At 41.6% G+C, this 18,237-nt stretch overlaps 1 protein-coding gene across 2 annotated transcripts in view; it reads right to left on the bottom strand.

Moving 5' to 3' along the window:
* Positions 1-395: 395 nt before the first annotated feature.
* The window catches only part of ATRN (attractin), a 146,501-nt gene continuing 128,659 nt past the window's right edge, over positions 396-18,237 (bottom strand). For both annotated transcript variants that reach the window (XM_004697865.2, XM_045295570.1), the window contains exons 26-29: positions 17,245-17,323; positions 12,012-12,119; positions 4,227-4,341; positions 396-707 (exon numbers count right to left, since the gene is read on the bottom strand). In XM_004697865.2, coding sequence (XP_004697922.1) covers positions 583-707; positions 4,227-4,341; positions 12,012-12,119; positions 17,245-17,323 — 427 coding nt within the window. In that variant the 3' untranslated portion in view covers positions 396-582. The remainder of the gene's footprint in view (positions 708-4,226; positions 4,342-12,011; positions 12,120-17,244; positions 17,324-18,237) is intronic.

Below are 18,237 nucleotides of genomic sequence, written 5' to 3'. Positions count from 1 at the left end.
TAAAATAGCCCCTTCTATCCTAGTTTGATATTCCAAAGAGATGGACCATTAGTAATTCTCAACTAGAAAAAAGCTACTCCCTGGATGAGAGAAGTCTGCCTAAGTCGTGCAAGAATAAACAGCACATCTTTTAAAAAGACAGCAGGCTGCAGATGAAAACAAGGTGAGCTCATCTGACTAAGGTTAAAAGACTAGGTTCAAGAACAACTGATGACTAAGTCTACTTGTAAACACTACATCTCTTGTTTTTTTTTGCACAGTTGAGAGACAGTCCCAAGAACAGTTTTCCACAAGTGAACCTGAGTGTCATTCCTAGCTTGCTTCCTGGCTCTACACTGGCCTCCTCTGGTGACAACAGGCGCATCCCTGGATCTGTCATTAAATCAGTCACTTCCTCGGCAAAAGAACAAGGTTAGACGCTGGGGCACAGAGGGGAGAAACCGTCAAAGAAAGCTTGTGATCATGCAGATGAATTGGGTGCTGAGTGTTTCCAGTCTTCTGCCTGCTCCCGCCCCTGCAGACGGCTCTGGTAGGACACACGCTTGCTCTTGCTCACTCATGGGAGAGTCTCGGGCTCCAGCATCAAATGCAGGTGCCTGGCTGTGCAGGGGGCTGCTGCTTCCGGCTTCTCATGGCCCCGGACTTCTCTTTGTACACAATGGGCATCTGCTGAGAAATATCCACCAGGGCGCTGGCCACTGCAAGACCTGAATACCAACAGAGGGCGCATGTGTTAGGGAATTGCTTGCTCACCCACGCCACCCCCAGCATTTTTATTAGTATTTATTATTTTCAGAAAAAAGGATCAGAAACCACTTACATAAATGGCAGAAGTAACCATCCACATTAACACTTTTGCCCCAAGGCTATTTCCTCTCTTCTGCACTCCATCATTATAGTAAGAGACATTCCAGACACCATCAGGTTGATTCATTATATAAATAAGCCAATAAGCCAAACAACAATAACTGACTGGCACAGTAAAGACCCTCATAAGATATATGCACTCTAAAGCGTCGAGAAACAAACCTATGAAGATACAGGAGCCTGCCATATTCTGTGCTTGTGGGAGCAGACAGCATTTCCTTTGTCAGTCAAGGAGCAGCTTGTTTTAAAAAATCATTAAAAAACTTCTCTCACACCTCCATGTTGCAAACAAAAGAGGCACAGGTGAAAATCCTAGATCTATCCTGTGCCCCTGGTTACCCTCTCCCCTTTATCCAAATAATTTTTCATTAGTTTGTATATGTCCTTTTAGAGGTTCTTTATACAAATACATAGTCTGACCCTATCTGACTTTTTACACAAAAGGTGTACCTTCCTTTTCAGCAGACTAATGAAGCAAAGAATTTTACCCGGTAGAAAGAATATCAAATTAGATTGTAGACTGGTTCCAAGTGCTAAACCTCCCCTACCTGACTCCAAAAGATTACAAAAATTAGCACATGCCTCCTTAGAGAAGACTCAAATCCATTCCGCACTGCTCGGCCAGCATCGGTTCTTTTACCTACCTGTGCCTTCGTGTCCTCGTTTATAATAAGGGGATAACAGGAGCACAGGGTTATTGGGAGGAGCTAGTGAGTGAATCTATGCAAAGTACCCGCATGTACTTTACACAGCTGGCATGTAGCAAGACCTATATTATCTTTCAGTCTGAAGACCACCACCTCCACCCAGGACATTTCTTGTAAGATCAGTAACGGACATCAGAGAAGGTGTAATTCTAGAGAAATTGGGCTCATAATGTGTGGAGACAGGACAGCCAACCCCAAATCCCCACCGAGGCTCTCAGGATGTTTCTGAACGCTGTTGCCCTGCTTGCTATAGAACAAGGGGGCGCTCTTAAGGGGACAATGACGTTGTTAGATGCCGTCGAATCGGTTTTTACTCAAAGTGGCCCTACACACAACAAAGGAAGCACTCTTAGTCCTGTGCCATCCTCAAGATTGTTGTTTGAGCCATTGTTGGCTGCCATGTGTCAATGCATCTCCTTGGCATTCTTTCTCTTTTTTGCTGATCTCTTTTACCAAGCATGATGACCTTTTCCAGGGAAAGGGCATCCTGATAATGTGTCTTGCCATCCTTGCCTCTAAGGAGCACTCTGGCTGTACTTCTTCCAAAATAGATTTTTTTTTGTTCTTCTAGCAGTCCATGGTACTTTCAATATTTTCGCCAGTACCCTCATTCAAATGCATCAATTCCTCTTTGGTCTTCCTCACTCAATGTTGAACTTTCACATGTGTATGAAGTAACTGGAAATACTATGGCTTGGGTCAGGTGCACCTTAATCTATAAAGTAACGTCCTTGCTCTTCAATACTTTAAAGACGTCTGGTGCAGCAGATTTTCCCAATGCTGTTGATTTTCTGACTGCTGCTTCCATGAGCATTGCTTGTGGATCCAAGATGAAATCCTTGACAACTTTAACCCTTTCTCTGTGTATCGTATTATCTGCTGGTCCAGCTGTGAGGACTTGGTTTTCTTTTCATAGAGCTGTAACCCACACTGAAGGCTGCAGCCCTTGATCTTCATCAGCCACCTGCTTCAAGTCCTCCTCACTTTCACCGAGCAAAGTTGTATCATCTGCATATGGAAGGTTGTTAATAAGCCTTTCTTCAATACTGATGCCATATTCCTCTTCAGCGACTGAAATGATTTTGCTCAGCATACAGATTGATTAAGTATGGTGAGAGGACATAACCCTGACATACACCATTTCTGATTTTCAAACATGCCATATTCCCTTGTCCTGTTCAAAGACTGCCTCTTAGTCCATATGCAGGCTCCACATGAGCACAGTGAACTGTTTTGAATTCCCATTCTTCTCCATATTATTTGTAGATGATCCACAGAGTCAGGTACCTTCGCATAGTCAATGAAACATAAGCAAGCATCTTTCTGGTATTCTCTGCTTTGAGCCAAGATCCATTAGACCAGTAATGGTAACCCTCATTCTACAGTGTTCTGATCTGGCTTGAATTTCTGGCAGCTCCCTGTTGCTGTACTGTTACTCTGCTGTTGAATTATTTTCAGAAATTCATTTGCATGTGATATTAATGACATGGTTTGAAAATTTCTGCATTCTGTGGGTTCACTTTTCTTTGGAAAAATCTGGATCTCTTCTAGTCAGCTGGCTAAGAAGCTGACTTCCAAATTTCTTGGCATAGGTGAGTGCTTCTAGTGCTTCACTAGCTTGCTGGAGCATTTCAATTGGTATTTCTCAAAATATTACTTGGTTCTCAAAATAAAGTGCTTGGTGTAATGTCTAGCATGCAGTGCCGGATGCACATCAACACATCAAGAAGTAACTGTCACAGCAAAGGTGTTCCTGAGCATGCTAGGAGTGATCAGTCCCCAGAGGATACCATGCCTCATCAAGTAGAGGGTCAGGAAAAAGAAGACTCTTGATGAGAGGAATTAACACAGGGCTGACGAGGCTCGAATACTGCAATGACCACATATGGTGCAAGACCGGGAGGGTTTTACTGTTATACATGGGGCGGTAGGAGTTAGAGCCATCTTCTGAACGCCTAACACCAACACCCACAGTAACAATGTTCACGATAGCTATTATATGAAGAAAGAAGACTAAAAATTACATTTGTACTGTCGTTTGGGTTGAACTGCTGGTAAGGGCTGGAAAAGAAAGAAGGAAAAGAAACACTGTTGGGTATTCGGATGCGGTGAGTGAGTAAAAGGTCCCTTTCGTTGCGACAATCATTGTTTATGCTTTCTACTTGAAACAAAGTGAAAGGCAAGAGAAAGTGCAGTAGTGCTGGAAATATCCATTTGAGAAACACTAGCTTTGAAGCTGGAAGTCAGAGGATAAGATATGTGAGGGAGAATGTACAGAGCGAAGGAGGGAGAGATTTAGGAGTCAGAAGAAGGGCTAGAGGGAGGAAAGGGCGAGTTAGAACTAAAGGGGTTTCAGGAATACTGGCAGCACAGGAAGGTGTGATCAGAAGTATCAGCTATCACTGAGAGGCTGAGGAAGCTGGGGCTGTGAAGAGAACCCTGGACATCTCCCTTGGACAAGTGAATGGGGATCCTGGCCAAAGAGTTTTGGGAACATGCATGACAAAGGAATTCCCTCACTGAATCCCTGCAAGGAAGAGAGGCAGGTACTATTCCATATTGCCTTTCTCCCAAATTTTAGTACAGAGAAGTATCCAGTACAGCGCTCCTTTCCTGTGTCAACCACGTCTGCCCAGACTCCTATGTACTCACCTGACTGTCCAGGCGGAGGGATCCCACCAAGGCCTTGAGGGAGCCTCACAAACACAGAGAGGACGGCAGCTTTGTTGCCAAAGCACGGCTCGAGCGCGATGGGCTTGGGAACAGTCTGGTGGAGGAAGGCAGAGAGTCACCTAAAGCTTTAATGGACACAGACAGCGTCATGATGATTTAGTGCTCACCGGGGCATCCATTTTAGGGGTATAGAAAATTGTACATTATAGGTAAGATCCTGAAAATAAAACATAAAAGTTAGTAACAATCATTTAATATCAGTGAGAAGAATGATACTCTTAGCTATCTTCCTTTAGTAGGTAGGTCAAATAGTTCAGTACAAAGAAACTTTTAAAAATGGAAAGTTCTTCAGCTGTCTTAGGAGACCTGTCACTTGTAAGAGCTACTGCTGACCAAATGGATCTCTCATCTATTCTCTGAAAAGATGTCTTTATTTTCTTTTGTCACCTTTGGATGTGGTTTTAGGAGACACCCTCTGCATTTCTTTGTTGTATCACAAATCACCACAAGTTTAGTTGCCTGAAACAGCATCCATTCATTGTGTTATAGTTCAGTAGGTCAGAAGTGCAGCTGGACTCTGTAGGGTTTTCTGCTCAGTCTCCCAAGACCTAAGTCAAAGTGTTGGCTAGGCTGTGCTCTTATGTGTAAGGGAAAAATCTGATTCCAAACTCATTTTCAAATGGATAAAATCCAGTTCCTTGAGGCTGCAGGTCTGAGGTCTCCATTTTCTTGCCTTCTGTTGGTTAGAGGCCACTTTTGTCCCCAGGGGGCCTTCTCATAAGGGCCCCAACATTTTCAAATCAGTGGTGGGGCTCCCAGTCCTTCTCACACTTGAATCTCTGGCTTCCTCTTTTTCTAGCAGCTAGAGAAAACTCTCTCCATGTCTCAACACCTATCTTGAGACTTTTATTATATCTGAGAACTCCCTTTATGGAAACACTTGGAATAGTGTTTGAATGAATAATGATGGAGTAGGGGTCTTGGTGGGCGACTTTAAAATTCTACCTGTGACATCCCACAATATGTCTTTAAACGTAGGTGAAGAAAGCCATTACCAGCACCATCTGGCCAATAGACTGAAAACTGTTTAAATGACTGAAATGCCCAAAGTGGGGAAACCAGTTTTGAGGCTACAGCAATAATTTAAGAATAATGGTCTATGCTAACAGTGTCAGCTGTTGGAAACTATTTTTGAAGACAAAGCCAAGAAGGGATGCTGATGCCAAATGAGAGAACAGGCCCAAGAGTAAGTCAAGGATGATTCCACGGTTTTGTCTGAGAAACGACGAATTTACCGAGTGAAGGGAGACATGGCAAAGGAAGAGGTCTGGGGAACAACATGCAGTTTGTTTTAGACAAGGTAAGTTTGAGAGGCCTGTGGGGACATGGAATAAGCAACCAGAGAGATGCGTTGGGAGTCTCATGGTCTGGGTGGGGAAGGTCATGTTGTTTAAAGCCACGACAGAAAAGATCACTGAAGGAGAATGTGTAAAAGGTATGAAAGGAGCTGGGGGTATAGCACTGTTAAGCTGTTGCAAAGATGAAGAGGATCACGCAAAGAACACGGTCAGGTAGTGTCTTGGAAAGAAAGACAAGTAAATGCTTAATGCCATGGCCTGTGCACACGAGGCTGTGCACAACCTCTTTCTTTTTCCTTAAATCAATTATTATTTTGTTATTGTAATTTTGCTCAGATTTATGTATGCTTACAATTTACTCATTATTCCTTCTTATACTTCAGTTCATCCTCCTGGGGTAATTTTCTGTCTAGTACATCATTTAGGCATTTCTCTTGTTCAGGTTTGCTGGTTGCAAACTGTTTCCCTTCTAGTCTGAAGGTAGTTAATTTCATCCTTGCTCATGGACGGTATTTTAGTGGGCAGGCTGGTCTAGGTTGGCAGCTCTCTTCTGTCAGCACTTAGTAGACATTCTTCTACTCTTTTCTCGCTTCTGGTGTGCTTAGTGAGAAGTCAACTCTTAGCTGTCATTCCTTTGTGGGTGATCTGTCCTTTTTTAAGATCTTGCTGTCTCTTGAGTGCTGCAGTCTCACTCTGATACATCCAACTGTAGCTTCCTTTCCTAACTTTCCTTAATTTCTCTAATCCTGCTTGTGATGTTTTGCTTCCAGAAAGTTACATTAGTTCTGGAAACCAATCAGCTACTATCTCTTATGTTCCTACAACTCTACCCATACTTTAGTTGGACCTTATTTTCCATACTTATTTTCTGCTATATAGCTCCCTTTCTCTGTGTGCCACACGTGCCATTTCTTCAGCTTCATGTTCAGTTAATAAACTCTCTCCCTAGCTGGGTTGGATATGCTATTTCACACGCAATGAAAATAAACCCAATTACTCTATTTTTCATTTCTAGACATTCCACTTGGTTCTTCTTCAGATCTGCTAGGCCACTGTTTACTATCATTGACAGATCATCTTCATGATTCTTAATTTTCACCAAATAGTCCATATTTCACTAAGCTATATTTCCTTACTGGGGGAACATTTTATGTTTTAGGAGAAAGTTTACACAGGAAATTAGTTTTTCATTGAACGCTTCAAACACAAATTGTCCCAAGGACCAATAATGAGAGTAGCGACACCAGGAGGGGAAGGGGAGGGGAGAGAGGGGGAACAGATCACAATGATCTACATATAACCCCCTCCCTGGGGGACAGACAACAGAAAAGTGGGTGAAGGGAGACAGTGGTTGGTGTACGACATGACAAAAAAATATCAAGGGTTCATGAGGGAGGGAGGGTGGGGGGAAAACGAGCTGATACCAAGGGCTCAAGGAGTAAGAAAATGTTTTCAAAATGATGATGGCAAAATATGTACAAATGTGCTTGACACAATGGATGTATGTATGGATTGTGATAATAGCCCCCAATAAAATGATTAACCTCCCTCCAATACCACAAATTGTTCCGTCACATTGGTTGCTATTCCTACAATGTGTCAGCATTCTCCCCATTTCCACTCCACCGTCCTCATTTCCATCCATTCCGTTTCCCTGGCCCTCTGTGCCTTTTCATCTGTGCTTTTAAGCATTTGGTCTTGTTGACTATTCTAAGGAGCACATTCTTCATGGATGCTGTTTATTTTATAAGCCAGTCTATTATTTGGCTGGAAGTGATCTTTGGGAGTGGCTTCAGTTACAAGTTAAAAGAATGTTTTAAGGCAATAGTCCATAATTGTGTCCTCAGGAATTGTATTATACATATGAGTATATATGCAGCACATACAAAGATACATATACAAATGCCCACAAATATATCTAGATATGCATGGACTGTACTCTTATATTAAACCACTCCCGCACCTAAATAGCCGCTCATAAAATTTTGGTTAAGACTGCTGTTGCAGAATTGTATGTTTTAGCACTTCCTGTAGTTCTTTATTCCTGGGTACTAATCAGCGTCTTCACTTACCTTGGTCTTAAGGTGCTGACTTCTCTCACTGTGCACTTGTTTTCACTTCTCCAGAATTAACACATCTGCTATCTAGTATCCTTCCTTCCTATCTCATCCTTGGTAGCCATCGAAGAATATGTGTGAGCCTGTTTTAGACTTTTTTATAAGAGTGGTAATGTACAGTATTTGTCCCTTTGTGATGGGCTTATTTCACTCATTAGCCCTGGTGTCATAGTTGGTTATATGTTGTGCTGCTACCTGCAAATTTGAATCCATCGGCCACCCCAAGGGAGAAGGATGAGATTTTCTTCTCCTGTATTTCACTCAGCATAAGGACCTCCATATTCAGTCATGTTATGTTTTGTGGATTCATCATTATTCTCTTAAAATTTATTATTAATTGGAAGTATATATTATTCCATAGTTCAATCCCACCAAGCATTATTGTACAATTGCTACCACAATCAGTTTCCAAACATTCTTTTCCTCTCTGGACTCCCTGACATAGTCTCCCTCTTATCTGCCCCCAGCCCCATCATCACTATTCTTTATCATCGCATAGTACTCCATCGTATGTATGCATCACATTTTGTTTATTCATTATTTGCTGATGAGCACTTGTTGTTTCCATCTTTTTGCTACTGTGAATAGTGCTGCAATGAACATGGGTGTGTATGTCTATTTCTTGAGGATATATACTGAAGAGTGGGATTGCTAGATATTATATTTCTAATTTTTTGAGAAAGTGTCATAGTGTATTCCAAAGTGGTTGTACCACTTTATAATCCACCAGTGTATGAGTTCAAACTCCCCAGAATTTGCTGTCTTTTTTTTTTGTACTGAAATTTTTGCAGGGGTGAACTGGTACCTCATTGTAGTTTTGATTTCTCTCTCTGATAGTTGGTGGGCTCAAACATAAGAACAATTGTGAGGATGGTGCAGGGTTCCTCTTAGTCAAAACTGACTTGAAGGCACACAACAACGACTAATCGATGGTAACCACCTCTCTGTGTGTTTGTTAGCCACCTAAACATTTTCTTCGAAGTATCTGTGTGGTAGTTACATAATCTGGTGTCAACTTGAGACTTAAGAGTGAAGGGGTGAAGTTTAGCGTGTGAATCAGGTCGCAGCTTGATAACCTCAATTTAGAGGTGCTACAGAGATAAATTGCTTGCTGGAGGCAGGACACACACTCACTCCTTTGCGAAACATTCCTTTTGAGAAGATACATGGAGCTATACTAGAGCTCTGGAGCTGAGAGAGCCACGTGGAGACCCCTGCCAGCACTGAGATGCTTCCACTGTCACTCGATCCACAAGACTTCCCACCTACTGGCCTGTGATCTTCCTGCATTCAGTGTCATTGCATATGGTTTGTGAGTCTGAAGAGGAATTTACAGATTGCTACTGGTTATATGGGCTAATACTGGACTTAGGGACTTGATCTGGACTGGCTGGGCTGTTTTCTCAATATTCAATTGCTCTTGTATATAAAATTCTTTCTTATGCGTATGGATTTGTTTCTCTAGTCCACCCAGACTAATACAATCTGTTTATATCCTTTGCCTATGTTTTGATTAGACTGTTTGTCTTTTTGTTGTTGAGGTATTTAAGTTTTCTATATATTTGAGCGATAGGCCCTTATGAGAAATGTCACTGTGAAAACTTTCTCCCAGTCGGTAGGTTCTCTCTTCACATTTTTGGTGCAGTCTTTTGATGAGTATATAAAAGGATGTCAACATATTTTTTTGGAAAATGGAATTTAAAGACAATGGAATTTTTAAAAGAACTTTATTAAGCCCTCTATTGTGTATTGCATTTTTTAGAAGGTTCCAGTTACCTAGTTTATCTTCTGTTGTTTGTGAATTTTTCATTATGTTTGATAGTATGTATTTATGGCATAAATTAGGACCCCTGGCATTGATCCTATGTTATCTTCCAGGAACTTTATAGCTTTAGGTTTAACATTTAGGTCTTTTTTAAAAAAAAAAATTTTATTGGGGGCTCGTATAAGTCTTATCACAATCCATAGATCCATTCATTGTGTCAAGCACATCTTTACATTTGTTGCCATCATCATTTTCAAAACATCTTCTTTCTACTTCAGCCCTTGGTATCAGCTTCTCATTTTTTTCCCTTGCCCCCCTTCACCTTCCCTCCCTCATGAACCCTTGATAATTTATAAATTATTATTATTTTTCCATGTTTTATACCGATTGATGTCTCCCTTCACCCACTTTTCTGTTGTCCATCCCCCTGGGAGGGGGTTATATGTAGATCATTGTGATTGGTTTCCCCCTTTCTCTCCCAACCTTCTCCTTCCCCTCCTGGTATGCTACTCTCAATATTGGTCCTGCATTAGGCCTCTACTCAAGTACTCCCTCAATGCAAGAATACTTTGTTCTATTAAACTGGCATTCTATGATGCTCACCTTCCTGACATGATCGCCTAAGACAAAGCGGGTGCATAAGCAAATGTGGTGAAGAAAGCTGATGGTGCCCAGTTATCAAAAGATATAGCTTCTGGGGTCTTCAAGGCTTGAAGGTAAACAAGTGGCCATCTAGCTAAGAAGCAACAAAGCCCACATGAAAGAAGCACACCAGCCTGTGCAATCATGAGGTGTTGAAGGGATCAGGTATCAGGCATCATCCGAACAAAAAATCATCAATGTGAATAAGGAAGGGAGTGTGGAGTGGAGACCCAAAGCCCATTTGTAGGCCACTGGACGTCCCTTACAGAAGGGTCTCGGGGAAGAGACGAGCCAGTCAGGGTGCAATGTAGCAACGATGAAACATACAACCTTCCTCTAGTTCCTAAATACTTCCTTCCCCCACTATCATGATCCCAATTCTTCCTTACAAATCTGACTAGACCAGAGGATGTACACTGGTACAGATAGGAACTGGAAACACAGGGAATCCAGGGCGGATGATCCCTTTAGGGCCAGTGGTGTGAGTGGTGATACCGGGAGGGTAGAGGGAGGGTGGGTTGGAAAGGGGGAACCAATAAAAAGGATCTACATATAACTTCCTCCTTGGGGGTGGACAACACAAAAGTGGGTGAAGGGAGATGTTGGACAGGGCAAGATATGACAAAATAATCATTTATAAATTATCAAGGGTTCATGAGGGAGGGGGTAGTGGGGTGGGAGGGGAAAAATCAGGAGCTGATGCCAGGGGCTTAAGTGGAGAGGAAATGTTTTGAGAATGAGGAGGGCAATGAATGTACAGATGTGCTTTACACAATTGATGTGTGTATGAATTGTGATAAGAGTTGTATGAGCCCCTAATAAAATGATTAAAGCAAATGCAAAACAAAAAAAAATTGGTCCCGAGGGGTTTATCTGTCCTGCATTTCCTGTGTTTCCAGTTCTTATCTGTACCCGAGTAAATGTTCTTGTCTAGCCAGATTTGTAAGGTAGAATTGGGGTCATGATCGTGAGGGTGAGGAAGCATTAAAGAACAACATTTAGGTCTTTGATCCGTTTTGGGTTAGTTTTTGTGTATTTTGTGAGGTAAACTGTGTTCTTTAGATGTCAATTCTAGCAACTGGAGTACTGTCTAAATTCAAATCTATTGTTTCGATTGACTTCTAATTCACACTGACCAGGTAATCTGTGATGGTTTCATCTGGATCTGTGGGAATCTTGTAGGGGTGAACTTGGGATGCTTTTCTTCAGAGAGGATTTACATCTACTTTAGCTGGGAGGTGTGGTGTTACCAATCTGGAATCACTTCACATCCCTCATGGATCTGACTTTTGGCTCATGGTTTATTCTTTTTGGAGGGTGGAGTGTGGTGGGGAGGAAAGAAAGATGATCTCCAGAGGTGCCATCTACTTCCCGTTAGTTCTTCATGCTTCAGAAAGCATGTTTTATTCAGCACATGGCTGTCGGTGTGGGCAGGTTCCCCAGTCTCTATGGCACCATTTGCCCCAAAGAGAAACTCTTCACATTCTTCTTCATCTTTTCCCAGGGGGTGGAGGGTGAGATTAAAGATATTTACTTTCCCAAAAGTAGACTGTGAATTAAGATTTTGCTTCTTTAAGTAAAACCCTAAGATAGAACTATACAGTACTGTTTGATTTAGCTAGTTCCAAGTATTATGCCACATAATATTTATAAGGAAATCAGACAAGTCATTCTGTGACCCAAGAATGCTTAATGACACAAAGCCGCGACTGCAGGATGAAAGTGAAAGAGGACCGGACCGAGTCAGGGTTTGCTCAATGCTAGGAAGAGGTGGGAAAAAGAAGCCGCGACGGCGTAAGGTTCCTGCTCTCTCTGGTTTCCCAGGATGAGAAGGGTGAGTTTGGGCAGTTAAATGATATGGCTTTGTGAATCAAATCCTCACCTTTATACTTCCACCAATAAGATCAGGGGGCTCCTCATCTGTTTCCAAGGCAACATTTACAGAGGCAAAGGGACGACTGGCCATCTGCTGCATCTCTCGAAGAAGTTGCTAATGAATAAATAATACAGCAAGCATTAGCACAAGGAAGGCTGAGATTTTATCAGAGAATACTACATATTAAAAACACCTCATTTCCCCCTATTCAACTTGGGAATGAACACGGATGAGGTATTAGCTAACACTCATACAACTCATTGCCTTCACGTGGGCTCGACTCCAAGACACTCTATAGGGCAGAGGAGAACTGTCTTGTAGGGTCCCCCAAACCATCATCTTTATGGAAGTGGACGGCTACGTCTTTCTCTCAAGGAGTGGGTTCAACATGTGACCTCTGAGTTGGCAGCTGATTGCTTAAGGGCTGCATCATCAGGGCTCCTTCAGAGACATCAGGGATTACTACTTTGTGTTGAATGTGATAATAGTATTGTCATTATAGTTTTTTCCTTTTGCCAATATTCAACGAAGATTTATTGATTTTGTTTTTCATGAATAATAGCCCCTGTGTGGAACTTGACACGGCACATCTCTTTTAAAGACAGTTGTGATTTACTATACATTTATGGGGGAAATGCTACATTAGTATTTGATATCAACTACTTCCAACTTTGTTGGGGTAGTTGAGGGGATGTGCACAATAACCTTCTAGGTAATAAACTGCTAGTGGATGGAAACAGTTCTACAGGTTGTGTACTATATATTTTTTTTAATTTAAATTTTATTTTATTGGGGGTTCTTACAGCTCTTATCCCAATGCATACATATATCCATTTTGCCAAACAAATCTTTAGGTATGTTGTCATCATCTTTTTCAAAACATTTTCTTTCTACTTGAGCCCCTGGCATCAGCTCCTCATTTCCCCCCTATAGTTTTAAAAGTCCTTATTTGCTACACAGAAGGTACTGATGTATTGATGGACATAATGCGACGATGCCTGCCTGTTAGGTACATAAAATAAATGATGTAAACCTATTTGTTCTGTATTTTATTACTATATCAAAGCCAAGCTCTTTCTCTTTTTGCTGAAATGTGAGCCAGGTGCTCACACAGCAACAAAAAACAGCCCCTCATGATGCAGTTAACAAGCACTAAGAGAATGTTTTATTTGGCAAGATGGTATAAGCTAAAGGCATAAACAAGCGTGAAGTTTGGCAAGGAGAAGGGACAAGCAGGGGCTCTGGATTTAGACAGCTTGGGTATGGATCCTGGGCTACAATGCTGTTCAGCTGCTGGACCTTGGGAAATGTGCTTAGTCTCTATGCTCCAGTTTCTTCCTCTCTGAAATGTATTTTTATCCCACACCTGTCATTAGAGCAAATAGGATAATTTAACTACCATGGTGCGCCTAGCCCACAGTGAGTGGCTAACCATATCTCATGCAGGGCATTGAGTTGATGTTGACTCAGCGACCCTATAGAACAGAGTAGAACTGCCTCTGTGGGTTTCTGAGATTATAACCCTTTATAGGAGTAGAAAGCCCTGTCTTTCTCCTGAGAAGTGGCTGGTTGTTGTGAACTGCTGAACTTGAAGTTAGCAGTACAACATGTATGCCACTAGGGCTCCTTATAAAAGGGGGCAGTTCTCCTCTATTCTATAAGGTCAGTGTTGAGTCAGAATCAACTCAGTGGCAGTAGATTGGGGATTTTTTCCTGTTTTTGGAATGGGTCAGGTTCATAAGTACTTGCAGATACATCATGTCCCACATGTCTCATAAAGGCACCAGATGTGAGCTGGAGCAGAGGTTTTGTCTTATTGAAACCTTGGCAGTTGGAATGGCACAGAACCTAGGACCATGGGCCAAGAAGAGAGAAGCTCTGCTTTTGAAGCTTAGTGCTCTTAGTAACCATGTGATGATGGCATGTGCCTTCACCTTTCCGAGCCCCAGCCCCTCATATTTAATAGTGCTAGAGGCAGCACCTATTCCACAGGGTTGTAGTGAGGACTAAATTAATGTGTGCAAAATTACCTAAATCATTGTCTGGAGCTTAGAAACAGTCAACTCCCAGCTCTGATTATGTCTATGCCTACCTAGATTTTATTGGTACAGTTTCTAAAGTTTCTTTTTCATGATTGATGTTATCTAGATAACATAGTTTATAGTATTAAGGAGAGATTATTTGTAATTGTACTAAGAACTTTATTTTAAAGTTAGGAATGGTGTTGAATTTCATTAAATGACTATATATTACTTGGCCTCTACTGATAGCTTAAATTTTATTTTTTTAAGTCACTTTATTGGGGGCTCTTACAGCTCTTACAGCATTCCAAACATCAATTGTATCAAGCATATTTATACATATGCTGTCATCAACATTTCCAAAACATTTTCTATTTGAGCCCTTGGTATAAGCTCCTCTTTTCCCCCTCCCTACCCCATCCTCGTGAATCCTTGATCAATTACATATTGTTGTTATTAATTCGTATCTCATACTGTCTATTGTTTCCCTTCACCCACATTTCTGTTATTCGAATTTTATTTTTTTAACCTACTGAAATACTCTAGTAGTTTTCTAATATAAAACATGGGCAAATTATATATTATACAAGTGACATTTATTTAATTTGTTGTTGTTGAGAATATACATACACCAATTCAATAATGTCTACACTTACATTTTTCATAATGATTATATTCTTCAAGCTCTGAAACCATCTCCCTCCCACCTTTCCTAAACTTTCCTTCCCCATGGACATGACATTTAAATGTTGGTGCTTCCCAGTTTCTGTGCACGAAATGAATTAGGAATATTTTAAGTCTAGCATCTTTTCCTTGTTCTGAAACGGCTTATGCATTTTATAGCGTTAATGCCCGTAAGCACCCAAGGAGAAACAAACAGTTATTATCATTGTAAGTTTATCTCAATCATGAAACTATTTGGGTTTAATGCCCTTCTTGAAATACTACTACTATGACACATTTTCCATTCCTTCCCTGGCCACTGGTTTCCTGCAGTTTCCAACTTCTTTCTCACACCATTTGGATAACATTTTCTTCTTTTTTTCCAGAACACCATTCCATGGGTTTTTAAAAATAGTAACAGATCTATTAAAAAGAACCTTTGATGGTGACCATTCCAAATATGATGAACATAGTTAATGCCACTGAAAGCTACACACAAAAAGATGTTGAAATAGTGAATGTTTGATTCTCTATGAAGGGAGCGTCAAAAAATTCATGAAAAAAATAAATGGAAACTTTCCAAGTAAAACAAACAAAAATCCTCTGAGGATGTTGTTGTTGTGTTGTCTTAATATTCTTGACTTGGTCTCTAGGTTCTAAGATCCATTAAAATGGTTACACAGAACTCATGGACAAAATTCCTATTTAAAGGGTTTATTTAAGGACGTTAACAAGCTGTAATGCTAGTGAGAAATGCTTAGGGCTTAGCTGTTTACCAGCACTCAGTACAATATTCTGTCAAGTCTGCTGATAAATGCCCAAAGGGCAAACCACTCTACTATAAACCTCAACCTGAAGGCATTCAGAGTCATTCATATTAAATTCCCATGTGTCAGCACACTCAGCTCCCTGAATTAAGTGCCCAGAGGCACCCACTCCATTAAGCCTTAACTCAGCAGTTCTCAACCTTCCTAATGCTGTGACCCCTTAATACAGGTTCCTCATGTCGTGGTGACCCCCCAACCATAAAATTATTTTTGTTGCTACTTCATAACTGTGATTTTGCTACCGTTATAAATCAGGTGACCCCTGTGAAAGGGTCATTCAACCCCCAAAGGGGTCGCAACCCACAAGTTGAGAACCGCTGCTTTAACTCAAAGGCACTCAGCTATGCTTCTGTGGATCATCAATCCCAACTTCTTATATTAAGTACTCAGCCAGAAGGAACTCCACTCCACTTCCATGAGCCAGCAAGTCCAATTCCTCCAATTAAATGCCCAGAGGCACCATACTGCGCAAGCCAGCCTGCTGCACAAAAGCACTCAGCTTTCCATGCTCCATCACTACCTTCCATTCTCTGGTTCCTGGTTCTGCTGCCGCTCTTCTGATGTTATAGATATTCTTCCAGATCCAGGAGGGTCACTGTTCAGGGATCTTGGGTACAAAGGACACTCTCCACTCCTGACTGCTGCTGGTAATGAGATCCTTCCCTTCTGCTTCTCAGAGGGCTCATTTTATACATGGCAGGATGGCATTCCAGGGAATACTGTTCATAATTACTCACAGGTGAATCGTATCAGTACCTTGCCCCACCTTCTTACCCACGGACATGCAGGATAGGGTTGTTTGGTGAAGTTGAGCCACATTAAATGACTCACTGCCCCTGCGGTTGTCCCCTGAATTTAAAAGATAAGGATACTAAAAAAGATATAACATTGCACCTTGAGGAGGTCAGAAAAGGTCTTATCATGGCCCAAGGGGTGTAAACCCAGACGGCCTGAAGCCTCCCTAATCCTGCTACAGGCACTAAAGTTCAAAGAGCAGCGCTGAGTACTTGAGAGTGATTTTTTTAGCCACTCCCATTCTCTTCTGAAAGTGTCTATATATTTCTAGATAGAAAAAAGGTGTGAGTTGATATGGAAATCCAAGGAGCATTCCCTTAGAAACAATGCAGTAGGCATGGTAACTGAATGAGTGGTGGTGGTCCAAGTCAAAGTCACACTAGAAAAAGCTTTTATGTTGTAAACTATAAATATTTACTTATTAATGCTACTTTTGAAATGGCATGCTGGAGAAAAATCCTATTAAGAAAACAACCTCAAGTAAAAACTTAATTGGATACACACCAATCTTTCCTTGAATAATGAGACATTCTGGATATGCCCGATTTCAGCCACATTCTCCTGAAAGGCTACTTAGGGAGGCTGGGCCCAATCAAGTGCTGGTACAACCCTGTTAGGAAACCCTTTGAGGGTAAAGATTTGGAGTTTTGGACAGAATCTCCTGGGCATTTGTAAGTCAATACTAGAATTTCCTTTTAGAAAGATTGAATCCTGTAGCATTAATTAGACTTCACAGCACTAATCAAAACCTACTATGTACAGAAGCATACACACTGCAAAAAAGGGTAGCATTATTCTTATCAATACAAATTCTTATTCTTTTCACGGCAAAATCAACCAAACAAGCAATCATCACAAAATAGTTAAAACTGCCTTGCTTAAGACTGGGAGAAAGGGGAAAAAAAGCTCTTAGAGGGCTCCCACGAGGCTTACCTCTCTGCGCCTGGATGCCCAACAGCTTTGCTTGATCTTCCAAACCACAGCAGCCACCAGGAGCAAAGAAAGGAAACAACTGCAGGAAAGGAAAGGGTCAGTTATTACTCCAGCCCTGGACAGGACAGGCAGGGACATGTCCCCTAAGCCCAACTCCATGCTCCGTTCTGATGAGCCATTACAGCAAGGCACGGTTCACAGTGAGCAAAGGACAACAAGGCTACAAGCCTTTAGGAAGCTGACCTTCTTGACCTGACCTCTGGCTTATCCCATCACGGCTTATCACAGGTTAAGAAGAACAATCCTCCAATAAGCATGCTGTTTAATGCTTGTTCATGCAAAAATGAGAAGAGTTGTTAGAGTAATGTGGCTGTTACATAATCTGTCAACTTGCGAAGGGGTGGAGTCTAGCCTGTCAATTAGGCCGCAGCTTGATGACCTCATTTGGAGGCGCAAAGTAGATAAAAGGCTCACTGGAGGCCAGGCACACTCTCTCTGTAACGCATTCCTGTTGACGAGTCACATGGAGACACAATGATGGCAGCCAGTAGCCCTGGAGCTGGAGGAGTCATGTGGAGACCCATGCCAGCACTTAGATGCTTCCACTGCCACTGGATCCACAAGACTTTCCACCTACTGGCCTGTGATCTTCCTGCATTCAGCATCATTGTATGTGTTTCGTGAGTCTGAAGAGGAATTTATGGATTGGTATTGGACATATGGGCTAATATCGGACTTATGGGCTTGATCTGGACTGGGCTGGGATGTTTTCTCAATATACAATTACCGTTTTATGTAAAGCTCTCTCTTACACACATAAGAGTGTCCCTGGTTTTGTTTCTCTAGTCTACATGGACTAACACAAGTTAACTGTAACTTCTGATACAGAAGAAGTACATTTATGTGTAAGAATCAATACAAGGGGGCTCCCATACAGTTTGTGGAAAAATGGAATCAAAAGATAATGGAGTGTTTCCACAACTTTTTTTTTTT

The sequence above is a fragment of the Echinops telfairi genome, unplaced genomic scaffold (genome assembly GCF_000313985.2).
Source record: "Echinops telfairi isolate 266 unplaced genomic scaffold, ASM31398v2 ScPeMD7_5592;HRSCAF=6446, whole genome shotgun sequence".
Lineage (NCBI taxonomy): Eukaryota > Metazoa > Chordata > Mammalia > Afrosoricida > Tenrecidae > Echinops > Echinops telfairi.
This window is presented reverse-complemented; position numbering and strand designations above follow the sequence as displayed.